This window comes from Thalassophryne amazonica, chromosome 5 (genome assembly GCF_902500255.1).
Source record: "Thalassophryne amazonica chromosome 5, fThaAma1.1, whole genome shotgun sequence".
Classification (NCBI taxonomy): domain Eukaryota; kingdom Metazoa; phylum Chordata; class Actinopteri; order Batrachoidiformes; family Batrachoididae; genus Thalassophryne; species Thalassophryne amazonica.
Window position 1 is genome coordinate 31235700 of NC_047107.1, and position 20987 is coordinate 31256686.

General features: G+C 41.4%; 2 protein-coding genes across 2 annotated transcripts; one reads left to right on the plus strand and one right to left on the minus strand.

Annotated features, from left to right (window-relative positions):
* The first annotated feature begins 894 nt into the window (after window positions 1–894).
* Window positions 895–1744, plus strand: LOC117509760 (dual specificity protein phosphatase 18-like). The gene has a single exon (XM_034169451.1). It carries the CDS (start codon window positions 1183–1185, stop codon window positions 1720–1722), a length of 540 nt encoding a protein of 179 aa, XP_034025342.1. The 5' UTR covers window positions 895–1182; the 3' UTR covers window positions 1723–1744.
* Window positions 1745–8427: 6683 nt separating this feature from the next.
* Window positions 8428–20287, minus strand: LOC117510258 (trans-Golgi network integral membrane protein 2-like). The gene is made up of 4 exons (XM_034169895.1): window positions 20151–20287; window positions 13225–13433; window positions 8853–8936; window positions 8428–8760 (listed from the first exon to the last, which is right to left on the minus strand). The coding sequence occupies exons 1-4, from the start codon at window positions 20215–20217 to the stop codon at window positions 8755–8757; spliced, it is 366 nt and encodes a 121-aa protein (XP_034025786.1). The 5' UTR covers window positions 20218–20287; the 3' UTR covers window positions 8428–8754.
* Window positions 20288–20987: the final 700 nt, after the last annotated feature.

Here is a 20987-nt window from a genome sequence, read left to right on the forward strand (position 1 = left end):
TTACATATAAAAATAAAATAGCAATGTGTTATTGCTTTTTGTTTTCAAAAAGCAATAAAAACTAGTTTTCACTGCTGCTGATACACACAGGAGCCATTTTGGATTTACAAATGGCTCCATATCACTCATTTGTTCACTATGCAAACCTGTGTATCCCCCAATATTTCCTCTGATGAGCTGCAAGTACATAACCTCACAGTCACCTTTTGTCTGTTGAGTCCATTCTAAAGTCAATAAAATATTGTACAACTCAACTGTATAAATATGTAGGAACATGGATGTTTGTTTTGTGTTTGATCTTGTGATGTTGGACCTTCAGTACCAGTATCTGGAGCATTTGACCCATCAGAAGACATGCTGTCAAACACCTGTGTTCATTGGGCAGCTGTCTACAAAAATCCTCACAGCCAGACTTCCTGTCTCAAAGTCTGAATTTCTGAATTTCTAACACTTCAACCCGAAGATGGCTTATTTTAGGATATGTAACATAAGTACCTTTAGGTTCCCCCTCACACGGATTCCAGTAGCCTCACCACAAAATCTACAATTGTCATCCAAAAACAGATGTTTTCCATTTTGGCCCACCTTTTCCTAATTTGAGGGTATTATGTTCTAGGTTCTGTTTTGCATAGACATCAAGACAACAAAGAGATGCTCTCTTTAATGTTTAAACTGAACAGAAAAAAAACTTTAAGATGACAATTTAAAATGCTTTATACAAAGATAACAATTTAAAATGTTTTTGTACAGATAAGTGACCGCAGATAAAATGTGCAAGAGCAACTTTGGTCGAGTGTTGACCACAGACGGTAGGTGGTGACAAACTCAACTGTATTTTGTTTGTCCGAGTGATGTTGCCGTAGCGCCTCCGTTTCGTGGTGGAAAACTTGGTTCATTTGATGGACTCTGGTCGGGTTACTCTGAATCACTCACTACAGTGATCTGGTTCACTGGAGTGAGTGTTGTTTCCGGTGAGTCCGCTCACTCGCAGCACCCACAGCACTGAACTATACACTAGAGTTCAGTGAGCCAAAGTTAGCAGCAGGCAGCCAGAGGACTCAAAGTATCCACCGGACTCGGACTCGTGATTCCTGATTCAGTACGGAGATTCGAATCATTAACCCGGTTGATTCATGAACCGACCGGCTTCCGTTGCATCTGCGGGCAGTTTGTGTTAAATTCATGCCACCGAAGGGACTTTCCGGTCTGCAGCAGGTGACCGAGCAGCTTTATATAAGTAACGCCAGAGCCGTGGCTGATGTTTCGCTGCTGGCTCGCTGTAGAATCAGCTGCGTGATGAACGTTACCGAGAGCGGCGGCAGCAGACCGATTCCTCCCGGGGTGGAGTTCATCCACATCCCGGTCACCGATTCCCCGGACTTCCCTCTCAGCGATCACTTTGACGAGGTGGCGGACCGGATCGAGCGGACGGCGGAGCTGGGCGGCCGGACGCTGGTGCACTGTAACGCCGGTGTGAGCCGCTCGGCCGCCCTCTGCTTGGTCTACCTGATGAAGTACCGCGGACTCACGCTGCTGGATGCCCACGCGTGGCTAAAGGCCCGCCGACCCGTGGTGAGGCCGAATCCAGGCTTCTGGAGGCAGCTCATCCAGTACGAGAAAGAACTCCGAGGCTGTTCCTCCGTGCGGATGATTCCCTCTTCAATGGGACTAATTCCACACATCTATGAAGAGGAGACCAGGAACATGCTGCTCTTTATATGACGTCACAGTCGATCTGAGGGATTAGATATTACATTAATCGATGTTGCACATGCAATAAAATAACTGAAGTTGCACAGTTAGAATCCATCTTATCTGGAGATCAAAAGTTTATTTTAATTCTGTAGACATTAAAACATTCAAATTTCTGAGTGCTGTCCTCATCCTTTAACACTGGTCAAAAAAAATTCTTGCATGGATTTTGAGAACTGATTTAGGGTGATTTTGGGATGCTGAATCTGAGCTCAGATTTCCTCTATCACTTCATTTTTTTTTTTTTTTAACATCTGCATGTTCCATATTGATGGATTACACAAAAGTTGCTCATTCACTTGTTTGACACCACTAATCATGCACAAAAGCAGCTACTTTTAAAATCAGGTTTGCAAAATGTGAACAAGAGCTGTAATATTATTTATGGTGCTGAAGAGGTGTGTGAGACTGCAGCGTTTGCTTCAATGCTTGATATGAGAAATATGTTTTATATCTCAAAAACATGAAAATTCAGTAAGGTATATATTATATTCCAATTCTAAGGTGGAACTATGCCAGTATACAAAGGTATATCTGAATATCTAAAATGGAAGAGAAACATGATGTGATTGGCAGACTAACAGCAGATTTGGAGTCAGCGTCCCCAAATCACCCAAAATCCTTTGAAAAACTCCATGGAAGAAAAATGTTGTTGACCAGTGTAATTCTTCTGTTTGTTGCAATCCTCGCTGCCCAGTGCCAAAGATGATTGAGTGACAGACACTAGAGCCCTTTACACGTAACATGTCCAAATGCGCCGGCAGTGATCATGCCAACACGTCACAGGGCCACATATAAACAAACAAACACAGTCACACACCTATGGACAATTTAAAGTGTCCAATCCGCCTAACCTGCATGTCTTTTGATGTGAGAGGAAGCCGGAGCATCTGGAGGGAATCCACGCAGACACGTGGAGAACATACAGTCTTCACACAGAAAGGCCACAGCAGGCAATTAAACCCATGATCTTGCTGTGAGGCAACAGTGCTAACCACTGATCCACTGTATTGCCCTTTGATCATTACAGTATTTTTTTTAATATGACACACCACTTACCCTGTGCACTGACAATCTGCCAAATGCATGATGCCGTCTTCAGAAATGACAACCCACACCTTGTAGGGTCACTCACTCAGGCACTCTGCTTCAATGTAACACTCTAACTAGGAGTGGGGGGAAAAAAAAGCAATGCAATATTGTGATCTTTTATAATATGAGACATATTTTAAAAGGCCAAAAATCGACATTCAATTGCTCATTGAAACAAAGTGTACATGTCATAATGAGCAATAATATCCCGTGTTCTTTATTCATTGATTGTATGCTGTGTATATGCAGAGACAGTTATTGATTGTTTTGTTTTGTTTTTTCCCAAACCCAGTTAATTACTATCACACAACATGGACTTTTATTCTGTGTTTTTGTTTATTTGTGCAGTGTGTTGATATTTTCTTCTGTGACAGCATCTGTGATTTTTTTTTTTTTTTTTTTTTTTTTTTTTTTTTTTTTTACTGAATGACAAAAACAAGTCTAAGTCATGTCGTACCATTTTTGTCAGCAGACAGCGTAATGTGTTGTTGACCTCATCTGAGTGTTACCTGATGTCACACCTTTTTCAAAAATCCTTCACATAAATTTGACGGTGGGTCGTGGAAGATTTCTTCAGACCTCAAACTGAGCTGTGGTGACTATTTTTTTAAAGCAACGCCAGCCAGAGAGGGCAGAAATTAAGGACGGGGTCGAGTCTTTACGGGGCTCGTCCGGGTTTTTACACGTGTTAAAAACACTGAGCTACGTGGATCATTTACAAGCCGAAAGTGAAGTGTGTTGAGTCAGTGGTGTCTCTGGGCTTCAAGCTTAGTCCTGCTATTCAGGACAAACCTGTTATTTTGTGAGCAGTCTGCTGCTACGTGGTTTTTATTTTGGTATTTATTATCTTCCCCTTCTAACTATAACCATAACATAACCTTAGGGCCCCTTCACACATAGTAGGAATGTGATCGAATTGCACTTGAAGTGTGCATGAAGCAGGGATCGTATGCAATATGTGTAAAATCGTAGCTGCCTCTATAACGCCTTGTACACCTGCTGCTAGAACTACTTCTTTCACATTCACTGGCAGACAGCACCCAACCAGTCCGCTGCAGCTCAGCCAATCACAAAATCAACGACCGTGCGTCACTCCCGCTGCTGGAACAGCCCATGTAGGAGGCAACATGTCACTGACCATGTCTGACAGACAGAGCAGCGACTTAGAACTCCAGCGTACTTGACAAGGACTCATTACCATCATAACCTGACGGGATCACTAGTATCATACGTGATTACTGAAATAGTTATTTTTAAAAATGCACTACAGATGCACTTTAAGTGAACGTAGGTGTGAGTGTTAATGTGTTTGTCTACATGTGTCCGGTGGCCTGTCCAGGGTGGAACCTGCTGCCTCTCACCCAAAGACCACTGGGATAAACTGTCACACAACACAGTTGTCCAAGACTTGATTGTTTTGATTAAGGTTGTTCAAAAAAAAGGAAGGCATCCTTTGTAAATCAACTTCAGCAAACACAAATGTGCTGTATCTATGAGAAACAACATGCCATGTTTGAAAGACCAATAAAATCTGACCAACATTTTTATAAACTCATACAAATGTATGTGTATGTTTCATAATAAAATATATATCTGAGACATGAAGATTAACATTTATTTTAACTGCAACACATAGAGCTTTGCATAATATTATAACCACTGCAAACTATAAAATAATGTCAGGTGTATAGTGGAAATTTAGAAAAGACACAGTTTGGCCACATCATAAAATCACAAAGCAATTTGTCACAGATCAACCAGCTTCTGGGGCCAGAATCATGGAGTGGTTCACCCACCAGCACATCTATGTCCATGATCCAAAACGTCACACTCAAAAGAGTCAAGATGACATCAGTATTCTTATAACTTCATCTTACCAAAGAGGTTTTTATGTTAAAGAAAACAGATTACCAAACAACAACTGGCACAATAAAGCTATAAATAACTACCCAGAGCTGTTAGGACAGGATATTGGTTACCATGAATAAGATGTGTACCCAAGATACTGACAGTGGGTCAGTCAGAATTAAAATATTTAGATTGTGATCAGGTTTTATCCCATCAATGCATTGAAAAGCCTACCACCTTAATTACAGGACATACAGCGGGTGAAGAAAGTTTAATTGTCTCATTAAGAAAATATCGAAGCTGTGAACACAAGCAGAATTACAAACAGCAACAGAAAAAATCAGAAAATCACATTGTATGATTTTTGAATAATTAATATGCATTTTATTGCATGAAATAAGTATTTGATCCAATAGAAAAACAGACCTTAATATTTGGTACAGAAACCTTTCTTTGCAGTTCCAGAGGTCAGGTTGTTCCTGTAGTTCTTGACCACATTTGCACAGACTGCAGCAGGGATTTTGGTCCACTCCTTGATCTTCTCCAGATCTTTCAGGTTTGGAGTTTCAGCTCCCTCCAAAGATTTTCTATTGAGTTCAGGTCTGGAGACTGGCCAGGCCACTCCGGGACCTTGAAATGCTTCTTATGGAGCCACTCCTTAGTTACTGTGTGTTTGGGGTCATTGTCATGCTGGAAGAGCCAGCCATGACCCATCTTCAAAGCTCTTGATGGAAGGAGGTTGTTTGCCAAAATCTTGCGACACATGACCCCATCCATCCTCCCTTCAATACTGTGCAGTCGTCCTGTCCCCTTTGCAGAAATGCACCCCCAAAAATGATGTTTCCACCCCCATGCTTCACGGTCGGGACAGTTGTTCTCATCCTCCAAACACGGCGAGTGGAGTTGATACCAAAAAGTTCTATTTTGGTCTCATCTGACCACATGACCTTCTCCCATGCCTCCTTTGGATAATACTGGTCACTGGTGAACTTCAAATGGGCCTGGACAAGTGCTGGCTTGAGCAGGGGGACCTTGCTGCCCTGCAGGATTTTAAACCATGACAGCATCATGTGTTACTAATGTAATCTTTGTGACTGTGGTCCCAGCTCTCTTCAGGTCATTGACCAGGTCCTCCTGTGTAGTTCTGGGCTTTCTCAAAATCATCCTTACCCCACAAAGTGAGATCTTGCATGGAATCCCAGACTGAGGGAGATTGATAGTCATCTTGTGTTTCTTTCACTTTCTAATAAATAATCATAACAGTTGTCTTCTACCAAGCTGCTTGCCTGTTGTCCTGTAGTCCATCCCAGTCTTGTGCAGGTCTACAGTTTTGCCTCTGGTGTCCTTAGACAGCTCTTTGATCTTGGTCATGGTGGACAGGTTGGAGTGTGATTGACTGAGTGTGTGAACAGGTGTCTTTTATACAGGTAACAAGTTCAAACAGGTGCAATTAATACAGGTAGAGTGCAGAATAAGAGGACTCAAAGAAAAATTAACAGGTCTGTGTGAGCCAGAATTCTTGCTGGTTGGTAGGTGATCAAACACTTATTTCATGTAATAAAATACAAATGAATTATTTTAAAAAATGATACAATGTGATTTTCTGAATTTTATTTTTAGATTCTGTCTCTCACAGTTGAAGTGTATCTACGATAAAAATTACAGACCTCTATATTCTTTGTAGGTGAGAAAACTTGCAAAATCGATAGTGGATCAAATACTTATTTGCCTCACTGTACCTATATATCTCAACCAAGGGCGTAGGTTTGGTCTCAGCTTTGGTAGGGACAATACGACCCCCCCCGGCCCCCCTGCCCACCACCACCACGCCCTAACCCACTCATACCATTAGACGCACAAGTACAGCATAATACATAACATATGACGACATAATGCTGAATAATTTAACACTTTATTTACAATATTAAGTGTGTAGGCAAACAAACAAATAGCTTAAATAACAAAATTGCACCCAAAATCACGAATCTATTCGATAGGCCTACACCTGAGAGAACAAGACAACAAAAAAAATACTTGTGGAGCTAACAAAAAAAAAAAAAGTTTTTGCAACCAAGATGTATAATCTATTCTCTTCATCAATAATGCAGTTGTAGGTATCTGGCAACCTAATTTAAAAAAAAAGGGATTTCCAATAATATATATGGTGTATTACGGTAAACGAAGCCTGTGATGTCATAACGCAGAGGAAAAACACGGAAGTTTCACACTAATGCGCCGCTGATTCTCATTACCGTAAGTTCTCATGTAAGCCCTCACTCTGAAAAATTTAACACTGACAGCAAGCCAAGAACCCGTGCTTTCCAACAGTATGCTATATGTTGCATATATTACGGTAAAGTGCGTTCGGTGACTTTTGAAACGAGGCAAAAGTATGAAAAAGAGCGCAAAACCGACAAAAAAAAGTACAGAGACAGACAGCAAACATAAATGTAGTAATTTCTGAGGAAAAGGCAGGATGTTAGTGTCATTTGTGAAGGTTTGTGTGGGTGTGCAGTTTATTTTAAGTGTGGCGCACAGCATTGTTCGCAACCCCTCCCCTCCCCCCCCCGCCCTTCTTGTTTTTCTGCACCGGAGCAGTGTTGCCAGATATGAAATATGAAACTATCGTACCAAAACCTCAAAATTATCGTATTTTGGGAGAAATTATCGTACACAAACAAAACGCATACAACGTAGCTATTTTAGTGTTTTGTTTTGTTTTTAATTTCCAAAGAATTTTATGTCACATTTTTAAACAGTAATTATAGTAATGGGGAAACTAGAACGCACTACTAGAAAGATTTTTTTTTCTGTGAAGTAACACAAACATGTGTTAATTACCAGACTAGAAAGAGTCGAATTCAACCTCGAGGTGGCTGTTGTCATCCGATGCCATGGCCACTTGTGCAGATTTTGTTGAACACAGAAAAAATGTTGACACCTCCATAAGGAACTTTAACTTTTTTTTTATTTTTCTTGTATATCTCTTTGCTCTTGTGTTTAGTTCGTTTGTTGTTGCATTTGTTGAAATAAAGTAAAAAAAAAAAAAAGATGTTGGTTGGGGAATCTTCCTGTCACGGTAAAGATTGGATGGAACTCATTACTTTGTATGAGAGGGGGCGGGCTTTCAAATGACGTTGTCCCGGGCGGCCAAAGCCAGCAGCAGCCCTGTGTGTGTTGTGTCTTTGATGCCGCCTGAGTGCAACGCCTGCAAAATGATTCTTGGGTGTCAGAGAGAGATGCGTGTTTGGGCAACAACTGAAATTATAGTACATTTTGGATTTTTTTCCCATTATTGATCGTACAGAGGGCAAAACTATCGTACAAATACGATAATTATCGTACATCTGGCAACACTGCACCGGAGCCACCCATCCTCTGCGCTCTGGGACCTCCCACTTTACAAATGAAGCACTGCCTGCCACGAGATGCGCTTTGTTTACGTCCATGTGAGAAGAACGGGAGCTAATGAAATTGCAACATGGGTAACCCTGTCACTCTGGCACGTCGAAAACACAAAACATGACGACTAAAATTATAGTATCGAGTTCGCAAAAAAATAGTGAATGACTTTGTTATATAAACAAAAATGCTAAATATTGGTAGGGACTATTTTGCCATCCCAAAATAATGGTTGTGACTTGTCCCTATGGTCCATATGCAAACCTACGCCCCTGATCTCAACGCAGACTTCACCTCACAGACATTTGAAACAAGATGTACGTCGATTCAAATGGCTTCTTTAGAGTACGTAGTGCAATCACAAATCTACAAACAAGGCTGGAATCCACAAAACTTTCATCTGCTTCTAAAATATCCTGAGATCCTATACCAGGTTAAATTACACAATCGCTTCAGTGGCTTAGTAACAAGTACAAAAACAGCACGCTTCATACGCTTACACTGCACAGTTGTGCAATACGCATCTGAAAAGGTACAAAATTAATTCATCAATATCAAACTGATGCAGAGCACCACAACAAAAAGCAGAAGTCTGGTATCCACATGCCTTCTTCAAATCACCTTGAGAGGATGGAGCTGCTGAAGCACACTGCTTCCACATCACATCTAGGGAGGAGGGGAGATAAAATTCAGCAATCACAAAATGTTTAGCACATTCTTAATGAAAAATGGTACTTTATTTATAAGTCAAAACTCACATGCTGTTCAAGCTGTTGGTATTCTGTGGTTTTAAGAGGACGTCCTGATCTTGACTTTTTTGTATACATCAAGTAAGCAAGTATCTGTTTAAAAAAAAAACGTTGAATAGTAATTTAGGTTAAATAGCCATATAAGACATGAAAATAATTGGGTAACATAGAAGTAACAATATTTTTAAAAATGTGTAACACCTAAGGCAAAAGGATACTGATTTTTAACAAAATATACCAGAAAAAGTGAAATACAAAAGTCAAGAAAATGTTCATATAATCTTACTTTAACCTTCTTGACTATTAATTGTACACCATTCAGCCACAACATTGTACGTACTGACAGGTGAAGTAAAAATACAGTGGCACCTGTCAGTCAGTGAGCTGTATTAGGCAGCAAGTTAGCATTTTGTCCTCAAAGTTCATGTGTTGGAAGCATGAAAATGGGGACGCATGAAGATTTGATGATGAGATGACTGGGTCAAACCATCTCCAAAACTGAAGCTCTTGTGGGATGTTGTGGTCTGGAGTGGTCAGTACCTACCACGAGTGGCCAAAGAAGGAAAACCCATGAACCGGTGATGGGATCATGGGTGATCAAGATTCAATGAAACGGGTGAGGAGTGAAGGCTGGGCTATGTGGACCTGTCCAACAGAAGAGCTGCTGTAGCTCAAATTGCTGAAAACATTAATGTTGGCGCTGATAGAAAGGCCTAGTGGAGTCCATGTCTCAGTGGGTCAGAGCTGTTTTGGTGGCAAAAAGGGGACATGCACAGTGTCAGGCTGGTAGTCACAGTGGTGTGGCTGATCAGCTGGTTGTGACTGTGCACTGTGTCAAGTGTGCAAAGAGCGAGTCCTTGGTTTCATTATGGTGTGTGTGCGCGTGCATGTGCGTTCAATTATCGATGTACAATTCTACCCAAAATTGCTGCAAATGAGCGACTTCAAGGTGATTTTACATTGTCCCTCATATTGGAAGGGACGATATCAAGAAATCAAACTATAACTACACGAGTCTGTCGTGATCATTTCATGTCAGGTAGGTTGATTATTAGTTTGTTTTGAGATCAGTCATTTTGCTTTTTTTTGCACATGGACTGAAATGATTACCCACATGCCAACAACTGACAAATTAATTTTTCATTTCTGTCTTTTGCTGTTGAACAGTTATGTTTACTACAGTTTACTGCGTAAAAGCAGCAGCTCACTTCCTCAATCCACTATTTTCCGACAGAGAACCAGAGTCTCAAATTTGGAGGTTCTGATTCTCATCCCAGTCACTTCACACTCAGCACACATTGGAGCTCACAGGCTGACGGAGCCAACAAAACCACATCTTCTATAAAAGCAAAGATGTAATTCTAAGCTCACCGAATGGGTTTCCCTCCCTTCCGACTGATCCTTTAACGTGTATATCACTGGTAAATGAGATGTCAAATGAGCTGATTAGTCAAAATGCATCAGTTATGAAAATATTCACATATTGTGTTTTATTTTTGTTGCCATATGCCCTGAGATATTATGCCATAAACATGAGGAATTTAGCCCGATTTCGTCTGTTTTGAAATGCACATAATTGTTAGCCTGCGAGAAATACTGGTTTACATGACGTCACCTTGTAGACGTTCCTCCAGAGCCACTGCTGCTGGTGTGTTGAAGTGAACAGCAAGAACACAGTTGGAATTAGGCGTTTTGGTGGAGTTGCACGTTGAAATGATGAACACCTGTGTTGTGGGAGGGTCCAGCAGCACCAGTCATGATGTATACTAGGTGCATGGTTTTCACAAGGATAAGATTTTTTGAGGGAGGAGTGGGGGTGTTTTGGCCGCACCTCCTGTTCTCTGGGACTTCTGCACTTTGTCCAGGGACCACAGTATGTGGGTACCCACGATGGTCCCTGGACAAAGTGCAGAAGTCCCAGAGAACAAAGAGACCAGATAGACAGGAGACGGAGACAAGAAAAAGAGGAGTGTCTCTCCCTTATTTAGCAGGAGTAGGGGAAAAACTACAGAGGATCTTCAGACAGCACAAAATCCCAGTTTACTTTAAACCGGTTAACACCTTGAGACAGAAATTAGTTCACCCTAAGGACAGGATCCCTAGTTACAAACAGAGCAATGTAGTGTATTCTATCAGATGTCAGGAAAACTGTAACGAACACTACATAGGTGAGACTAAGCAACCTTTACACAAAAGGCTATACCAGCACTGCAGAAAGGGCGCCAGTGGACCTCAGTCTGCAGTTCATCTCCACCTTAAAGAAACTAACCACACATTTGAGGACAAGGAAGTTAAAATATTAGCCAGAGAGAAAAAATGGCTTGAGAGAGGGGTCAAGGAGGCATTCTTTGTGAAACGTTTGAAACCTAGCCTTAACCGGGGAGGGGGTCTGAGACACGCTTTATCCCCTGTTTACAATGGGGTACACAGGTCAAAGCAGTTTCAGTCTTTTGTTCATGGTAATGAGTCATTCCTGTCATCAGCAGAGTCGTCAAGGGAGCCATCAGGAGAGGGACAGCTGCCCTGTCATTAGGAGGGTGCTAACTAGAGCACAATAGGTGCTAATTAGAGCTATTGTTTAGTCACCAGCCTATAGCAGTCTGCCTCTCGGTAGGAGGGGTCTGGTTAGGTTTAAAACTCCAGCTTTTGTGACTTCTTGATTATTCTTCTCTACAAGAGTCAAGACAGAAGTCAGACCACCAGAGCAAGAATTTTAGCTGAGGAAGCTTCTGCGATTTGAAGCGAAACGTCCTCGCGTCAAGCAACCCAGTCCAGTCAAAGATTCAAGCTTCTCTACTATGACTACTGTGTGGATACACAGGAGGAGTGAAAACAGCAGATTTGTAATACAAATGTAACAGGAGGAGTTGAAAGCCCTATTACATTTGTATACAAAAAGCAACCCAAATTGACTGTGCCTACTGGCGTAATCTGAGCATCAAGTGGACTGCAACTAGCTGCAGGCTGACGTTCAGGCAGCTAAAAGTCAGTCCCAAGGTTATGTCACAATACTGGATTAAAATGAGTGTGGATCTGCATTGTATTTTTGAGATGCACTCTGGCTTGTATTATGGGGTGGTGGCCAAGTGGTTAGTGTGATTGGCTTCAGTGCAGCAGGCTCCTGGTTCAAACCCTATCCCTGCCCATTTCTCCATGTAATGTGGAGTTGCATCAGGAAGGGCATCTGTTGTAAAACTTGTGTAGCGCTGTGGCGACCCCTTGTGGGAAAACAAAAACACACAAAACAAGTGAGCAGCCGAAGGGGTTTACTTTTTATCAGGGCCTGCACGAGATAAAGACTTAAAATAAATTATTTATAATCTGGTGTAGATTGCTTTTAAAAAGTATTGACTGGAACATCACGAACAGGACTGGTAACAAGGGGCAGGTGGAGTCCAGCACTCAATGGGAACAATTCTGAAACAGCTGAGGACACAGCTCCTACATTGGTCATATAGAGACCAGATTGTGCAGTGGTTGCGGTACCTGCCTTAGTACACGGTTGTACTTTTTCAAATCCACAAAACACATGTACACTGGTTGGTCACACTCACAAGCCCCTTCTAATACCCTTGTAAGAGTTGGTCCACTGTTCCATGACAGATGGAGGTTTGCTCAGTCTCCTCTCCAGTACCCTGGATTAGGCTTTCCCAGGGAGGCTGAGAAGTGTGATTCCTCTATAACTGGTACACATTCTCCAGTCCCTTTTTTTAATAGATGGGGCCCACCGCCCCAGTTTGTCAACCCAGAGGCACAGTCCTTGACTTCCATGCAACATTGTATAGGTATGTCAGCCCAACACCATCCAGAGACTTCAGCATCAGCCAAATCTCGTCCACCCCGACGACTTGCCATCAAGGACTTTTCTGACTACCTCAGTGACCTCCGAGATGGTACCAGATCCACACAAGTCTTCCATTCCTGCCTCCTCGATGGAGGGCATGTCAGTAGGGTTGTGGAGATCCTGACAGTATTCTTTCCACCGCCATGCCACCCACCCCAAGGTTGAGATAGATGATCCTCCAACTTCCAACCCTTGACAAAATTTGACCTTTCCCGGTGTAGCTTAACACAAAGGTTTAGCTTTGTGGAAACAAATTATATGAAATTTAGCATGTCCCCCAACAGCTGTAATGTTGCAATACATTCACACTGACAAATGTAGGATGAAGACCACAAGATTTTGTTTCTCCCATCATTACGTGAACACATCCTCACAGAGATCCTAAAACAAACAGATTTGTAATTGTGGTATTTCCAAAAATTAAATATGCATCCGTTGTTGAAACTACAAACTTGGGTGTTTGTCAGATCTGGGTCAATGAGTCAAATACTTCAAAGTGTGAAACAAATGCAAAACAAAGTTTTCAAAAGTACATACCTTGCGCTTGTTGTGATAACTGATGTACAGAAGTATGACAACCACAGCTGTGAACACAAGGTTGGTGAAGAAATGACTACTTGCTGCCTCATCATCATGGACTTCATTGTTGATCTGATTCTTAGTTTTTACAAGTGTTATGTTTTCTTGGTTGTTTGAAGAGTTGGGCTGACTGGTGACATCCCTCTTGTTGGGTTGTGATGGCACTCCTGGGAAAAGATTAGATCAGAAAACTTTATTAATCTTCAAGAGGATAATTGCTGTAATTGCCACTGTTCGTACATACACAGGCAGACAACACAAATGAAATACAATAAAAGCATGATCTACAGCAAAAAGGAATAGCAAAACTGAAATTGCTAATTAAAAAAGTTGAAAGCTGCAAACAAAAGACCTCCAAAAATGTTCAGTAAAATACTGAGGAATCACAAACTGCTAACTACTACAGCTTCTGAGACTGCTAAAGACATTGTGTACAGGATGGCTTTAAAAAAGCAAAACAGTCTTTAACTTGGTCCTTTTTCTCTTTTCAAGAATGCAGTCAGGTAAGTCCAGATTAATTACAGAGCCAGTTTTCCTGATCAACTTGTTCAACCTGTTTTGATCATCTATGCAGATGCTGCCTCCCCAGCACAACACAGCGGAAAAATGGACACCAGCCAAGATTCCCTGACAGAAGACATGTAGGAGGTTCTTGCTAATGTCAAAGGATCTCAGTGGACTGAGTCTCCTTGAACACAATCAGTGTTGTTTTCCAGTTTAATTTGTTCTCCAAGATATTATAGGTTTCAACAACCTCAACCTGTTGATAACATGTGGAGACAGATCCTCCTTCTTCCTTCTAAAATCAATCATTGTTTTGTCTGTCCAACTTTCTGTGGGTCACAGAGGCGTCGCTTATCGTGCTCCTACTCTGTGGAATGATCTCCCTACACAGATAAAACAGTCAGATTCTGTAGAGGCATTCAATTCCAGACTCAAGATGCATTTATTCTCTCTCATGGCTACCATAGTGGTATAGTATGGTACTATGCTTTTTATCATTCTAATTTAACTTATTTAGCAATGGAACAGGACTTGGCCTCACTTCATCTACATTCTGGGTCTGTTAGTGAAGCTTAGGGCTAGTGGCTGGCAGTTACCTTAGTATTCTGCTTTCCTGTTGATTTACTGCTGATGAATTATACCTTAGGTGCAGTTTTTCCAGCCGACTGATTCTGCTCTTTTTTTCCTCTGTCCGAGGTACTGATGACATCGCGCCAGAATGACAGCTGCACACCACATGGTGCTGAACTAACCACAAGATGCCATGCCTGAAGCTGATGCAGCACACTGCAGTCTGCTTTTGGAATAAACTTTGGCACAGTGACAGACCCACTGACGGGGCACTGGTCCTGCACCCCAGGGTGCTGGATGACCACTGCCTGTGGCGTAAATGCTTGCGTGGTCATCTTAACAATTGCACTTTGTTTTTTATGTTGCTTTGATTTCCTGTTTCTTCAGCTTTGTAAAACTTTGTAACTGTTCAGATGGCCTAAGCAGAGGGTCACCCCTTTGAGTCTGGTCTGCTTGAGGTTTCTTCCTCAATATCAGAGGGAGTTTTTCCTTACCACTGTCACCTATGTGCTTGCTCTTGGGGTTGATAAAGTTCAGTGACATGCGGTCAGGGGAGGCAGGTGAGACACAGCCTCACCTGTTATCATGGAAAGAAAAAAATGTAAAAATAAATGGTTATATTTATCCAGTGATTTGTACTATAAAGTCATTTTCCTTTCAACTTCACCAGTTTTACTTTTTTTTTTTTATTCAAAAATCGCTGAATTTTCACAGTTGCCGTTCAAATACTAAGAAGCGTGCAGCCAGCTGTGCCTCACCATGGATTGCACAATTACTGCACTAACTGCTAGCATTCTATGCAATGAGCAGGGGCGTAGCACCAAATTCTGGGCCCTAGGTACTAGCCATATTGAAGACACCCCCCACACACACACACACACTGTTATGTTCTTTTTTATTAATGCAAATACCAAATTTCTAATGTGCAGTCAAACCAGATTTAAATCATGTAAATCATCTATACCTTAGATCACACCTGGGAGTCAGAACCCTTTTTAAAGTTGGGGGAGCAATATTGAGTTGGGGGGTATGGGGGACCAAATTGCACCATTTTCTAGAAAAATGGTGCACTTTGGTGCATTCCCATCTGTTAAAATGCACAGGAATGCACCAGATTGCCCCATGTTCTAGAAAAATGGTGCAATTTGGTCCCCCAACTCAGCTGTCAAGTTCACCTCTCTTTTCAAAGAATTTGGTTAGCAGCTGTGTTCCCTCATTTAGTTTTCTTTCCCTGTCCTTTTTTTTCCCCGTAGTTGTTCCCGGTGTGTAGTGGGCGCCTTGCATGACAGCAGCCTGAGATCTAGGTGAATGTGAGGCATTATTCTAAAGCGCTTTGAGCATCTAATGCAGATGGAAAAGCGCTATAAAAATACAGTCCATTTACCATTCCATTTATTTATCTATCTTACCTAATAATCCTTCAAATGGTATTATAACCACCAAATTTTGCACAAATACTCCTTAGACTTATTACTCTTTTTTTAAAAAAACAACTGGCCACTTGAATTTTCAAGCGGTGTCCAGTGTGACGGAGAGCATTTGGTTAGCAGCTGCGTTCCCTCATTTAGTTTTCTTTCCCTGTCCTTTTTTTTCTCTTCTTTTTTGAAATCCGGACTTGATTTTTTAGGACAGACATATTTTATTTTAGCCTAAAACACTAGGGCTGCAACTAACGATTATTTTACTAATCAGTTCATTGGTCGATTATTTTTTCGATCAATTGTTTTGTTTTTTGTTTTTTTACTTACATGTGGGTTTTGCCATTATTTCTTTAAGTGAGTTATTATTAAAAGGCCTTTATCACACAACATCAACGTTTGAGCTTGTCACAAAGTTATGTTATATTCTCGTCAAAAACATACCTGGAGTAGTGTTTTGTTTTATTTTGCACATACATACATCACCGACACACCACAAAGAGATTTCTATCAGGTTTCACCTGATTATGAGCATTTTTAGATGCTTACAGCAAATATCTCAACCACTGACATCATATTACAGCAAGAGTCCACAAAACTATTTTAAAGGCCTGACTAAAGTGTAATATGTGATCTTTAATAACATATTTTCATGAAAAAAGACACAAATGTGCAGTTTACTGCATTTTATTTTTTCTTGTGTAAAAACACAGCCAAGCGTGCCGCAGCCCGTGCAGGCCGGGGTCCTTTGCTAAGGGCTATCCGGTCCCTGTACGACCGCAGCAGGAGCTTGGTTCGCATTGCCGGTAGTAAGTCAAACCTGTTTCCAGTGCACGCTGGCCTCCACCAGGGCTGCCCTTTGTCACCGGTTCTGTTCATTATTTTTATGGACAGAATTTCTAGGCACAGCCAGGGTGTAGAGGGGGTCTGGTTTTGGAACCACAGAATCTCGTCTCTGCTGTTTGCGGACAATGTGGTTCTGTTGGCTTCGTCAAATCAGGACCTTCAGCGTGCACTGGGGCGGTTTGCAGCAGAGTGTGAGGCGTCCGGGATGAAAATCAGCACCTCCAAATCCGAGGCCATGGTTCTCGACCAGAAACGGTTGATTTATATGGAATAAACGAAACATTTGCAGTAAAACAAAGTTATTTAACAACTAATTGATGACTAAATTAGTTGACAACTATTTTAATAATCGATTAAATCGATTAGTTGTTTCAGCACTACTAAACACCTCCTCTGTCTGTAAGATCCCGTTTGGGGTGTGTGTGTGTGTGTGTGTGTGTGTGTGTGTGTGTGTGTGTGTGTGTGTGTGTGTGTGTGTGTGTGTGTGTGTGTGTGTGTGTGTGTGTGTGTGTGTGTGTGTGTGTGTGTGCCACTTGTGTGCCTGGACTAAACCATTGTACAACTGTGCAGGGGTGGGAAGGGCCCTCAGAGATCTTTCAATATTATTGTTACAGCAGAATTATGTTTTTCAACATTTATACATTCATTCTAATTATATTATTTTACAACATGAATTGTATGGACATTAATAACATGCAACACAAAAATGTATTTAATGCCAGTTTTTTTGTGGGCTCTCCCCGCCCCCATGCCCTGGGCCCTGGGTACATAGTACCCTTTACTCCCCCAGTCCGACACCCCTGGCAATGAGACTGTGTCACTGTATGTCACTATTAAAATGGTCAAACACTTTAGTTATATGAACTTAATTCCATAGTTTAGCTGATGTACATAATGTACAGTGTTTTTGTCAACAACTATATGTGTGTGTGTAACATGTTTTGTGTGCTGAGTGATCACAAAGGCTGCAAAGAGGCAAACAGTTGTAACCAGTATTAAGTGTAACTGTGAAACTTAGGTTATAATTATACAAGGTCAGTGGAGAAAAATCTCAGAAGATTAGGTTTGGCTGCTGGAGGGCAGCGACAGTAAATAAAGACAATGAAACAAATTCATGTTTCAGTGAATAGATAACAAATCAAGTGAAAACAAAATATATACAAAACTGCAGCTAAATTAACAATGTGCACAAATTAAATTGAAAACTCCTTTAGTCAAACCAGCCCAAAATCAAAAACAAGAAATAAGCAACCCCGAGAGTCCAGTTCTTTAAACCCTGTGGTTTGCGGGCAACCACCAGTAGAAGAGCGTTTTGTGTCCAGTAAGAGTTATGGAGAAATCCTGAGATGTCCAACAGTGCAATGTTCGGAACTGACAGAATTATGGGAGACACTCAGTTTGAATTGGTGGGAGAACAATAACAGAAGTAAAGGCATTCTTTAACATTAAATCCTTATAGAGACTGACAGTTGTATGACATTTGGGAGAATCTATAACCTTAATACATTTTATATATTGTTCAAATTTAGCCAGAAGTCCATGTAAATTCCTCTTCGACACAAATAATATGCAAATTAGACAATGACATCATTTAGCAACGTTTAAAACAACCAACCCTTAGAGATAGGGTGATTAGCTCGGTCACTCAGGAGGAGCTCGGAGTCGAGCCACTGCTCCTCCACGTCGAAAGGAGCCAGCTGAGGTGGCTCGGGCATCTTTTCCAGATGCCCCGTGGACGCCTCACTGGGGAGGTGTTCCGGGCACGTCCCATTGAAAGGAAGCCCCGGGGAAGACCCAGGACACACTGGAGGGACTACGTCTCTCAGCTGGCTTGGGAACGCCTCATGGTTCCCCCGGAGGAGCTGGGGGAGGTGTGTGTGGATCGGGAGGTCTGGGCGGCTTTGCTTGAGCTGCTGCCCCTGCGACCCGACTCCAGATAAGCGGAAGAAAATGGATGGATGGATGGATGGATGGATAAAACAGCCAATAGCTACTTTTCTTGTGAGGAGTTGGCAACACTGCCAACATCCGATAAATGAGATACAGTACAGTGCATCTGCTCAGGAAAAGGACATCAAGTTCCTTTTTGTGATATTTTTGTTATCTCTTTTTGTTATCTTTGGGGGAGGTGATGGCGTAGTGGTTAAGCGTTGGCCTTGAGACCAGAGGATCCTCGGTTCAAATTCCAGCCTGACCAGGAAATCAATAAGGGCCCTTGGGCAAAGTCCTTAATCCCGTAGTTGTTCCCGGTGTGTAGTGAGCGCCTTGCATGACAGCAGCCTGAGATCTGGGTGAATGTTAGGCATTATTCTAAAGCGCTTTGAGCGTCTAATGCAGATGGAAAAGCACTATAAAAATGCAGTCCATTTACCATTCCATTTATTTATCTATCTTACCTAAGAATCCTTCAAATGGTATTATAACCACCAAATTTTGCACAAATACTCCTTAGACTTATTACTCTTTTTTAAAAAACCAATTGGCCACTTCAATTTTCAAGCGATGTCCAGTGTGACGGAGAGCAGTGGTAGTTAATAGGCTTCACTCCCCTGACAGCCAAAGGATACTCTTGCCACTCAGGCCAGAGCCCGGGTTTTAGCCGACCGATCAGAGTGTCCACCTCCCATGCTGCAGATCATGAGTTTGCATCCTGAGTGGAACAAGTGGGAGGACATAATGCAGAAGAGTCGATACAGCAGGTAGGGTTCAAGAGAAGAATTACACAGGAGTCAAAATTGAAAAATATTCCAATCATATTGAAAACTATACCACATTATTTGTCTGATCATAAAGATTCCAAAAAGGTATTGGACTATCTATGACTGAATGCTATGGAGTTATGGGGTAAAAACAGCAAGAATGGTGACAAAGGTCAATTTCAGTTTGTACAGGGGTCAAAAGTTAAAGTTACTTCAAATATAGCAAAAAAAAAAAAAAAGTGAAAATTATTGGTTGTGCTAATAGGATTAATACATGGAATAGTTTTGAAGTAAAGGTGAAAGAATGTCGACGTCCACTGGATTCTATGACATGTGACATATGTTACCCAGTAACGTGATCACTAAGCAGGACATATGGGGCAAACTATTCCTGGGGAGTGAGGCCTATTAACTACCACATGCACAGTGACTCCTCCTGACCTCTGTCATACTGGCCGCCAAAACTTGAAAATTCAAGTTGCCAAGTCAGTTTTTTTTTCAAAAGAGTAATGCCTAAGGAGTATTTGTGCTGAATTTGGTGCCTGTATCGCCACTGGTAGGACTCCTCTATAAATATTTTCTCTGCTACACTACTAGGAGGGGAATTGTTATGGGTTTGTCACCCACCGTGAGCAACACCAAGATCAACAACTGAAATCAGGACCCATCAGTTACGACACCATGAACAAGTAAAAATGAATGAGGTCTTTGTTTTTTGTCTCCATGGATTCAGTTTCAAACTATTCTGACTTGAATTGCCATTCTATTGTACTTTTCCAAGTTCTGAATACAGTCAAAAGCAACACATCTGCAACATTGCACTGAAGGCAGAAACATTACGTCTTACCTCTGACAAGGCAATAACACAAAAATAGTGCGAGTAGTAGTAAGAAAAATGTCCTGATGACGGCCATTCCATTTAAATTTAAAACAGAAATAAACCAGCCTGTTTATGCAGCCTGTCACCTGCACTCAAATCCCTGTCGACAAATGCAGACTGGCAGGTTTGAGTATATCCTGTTGATGCATCCATATTCACTGGGCTGCATTCCATATCTCTCATTTGTTCACTACTCACATTCACTAAACTCAACAATTAACTTCACAGAGAACAGCAAGGCCAAGGATGTACAATAAATAAATAAATACAATGGACTGGAGGTGATGCACTCAGGGTGGATTTATTCCATTGGGTCTTGGGTTTAGTGAAATGTGAAGCATGGTTCGGTTCGCAGCCACGCTGCTTCAGTAATGATCTAATGATATACCAAAAAGCAAAGCGCCAGCAGGTTTAATGGCAACATGAAAGCGATGTACACAGCAAGAACAGATTGAACAGTTGCTGTTTTGTTTTGTGTGTGTGTGTGTGTCATAAATAATGTACAATGCCTGCTGTAGGAATTCGGCATAGCAACTTTTAAATTTCAGTGCACGACTTGTAAAAATACAAGTTTTGAAAAAATAATTTGAGCTGTTCAATCCTTAAGAAATTGTCATCAGTATCTGCTACCTCATCATTCATTACAATTTCAATTAAATTTCAGTTACATGGGAAATAGGAATGATGGGAATTACAAAGCGTATATTTCTTTGTGGCACAGTCGTGAAACCTCCATGAATCTTAATTATCTGTGAAATACAAAGTCGCCCTGAGTTCTTCATTCTTTTGTTTTTTGGTTTAAAA

Coding starts and splice junctions, on each gene's coding strand:
- LOC117509760 (XM_034169451.1), top strand. CDS start 1,183: ATGCCACCGAAGGGACTTTCCGGTCTGCAGCAGGTGACCGAGCAGCTT.
- LOC117510258 (XM_034169895.1), bottom strand. CDS start 20,217: ATGGCCGTCATCAGGACATTTTTCTTACTACTACTCGCACTATTTTTG. Junction 13,434..20,150: donor GTGTTATTGCCTTGTCAGAG/GTAAGACGTAAT, acceptor ATCTTTTCCCAG/GAGTGCCATCACAACCCAAC. Junction 8,937..13,224: donor GTTATCACAACAAGCGCAAG/GTATGTACTTTT, acceptor TTTTTTAAACAG/ATACTTGCTTACTTGATGTA.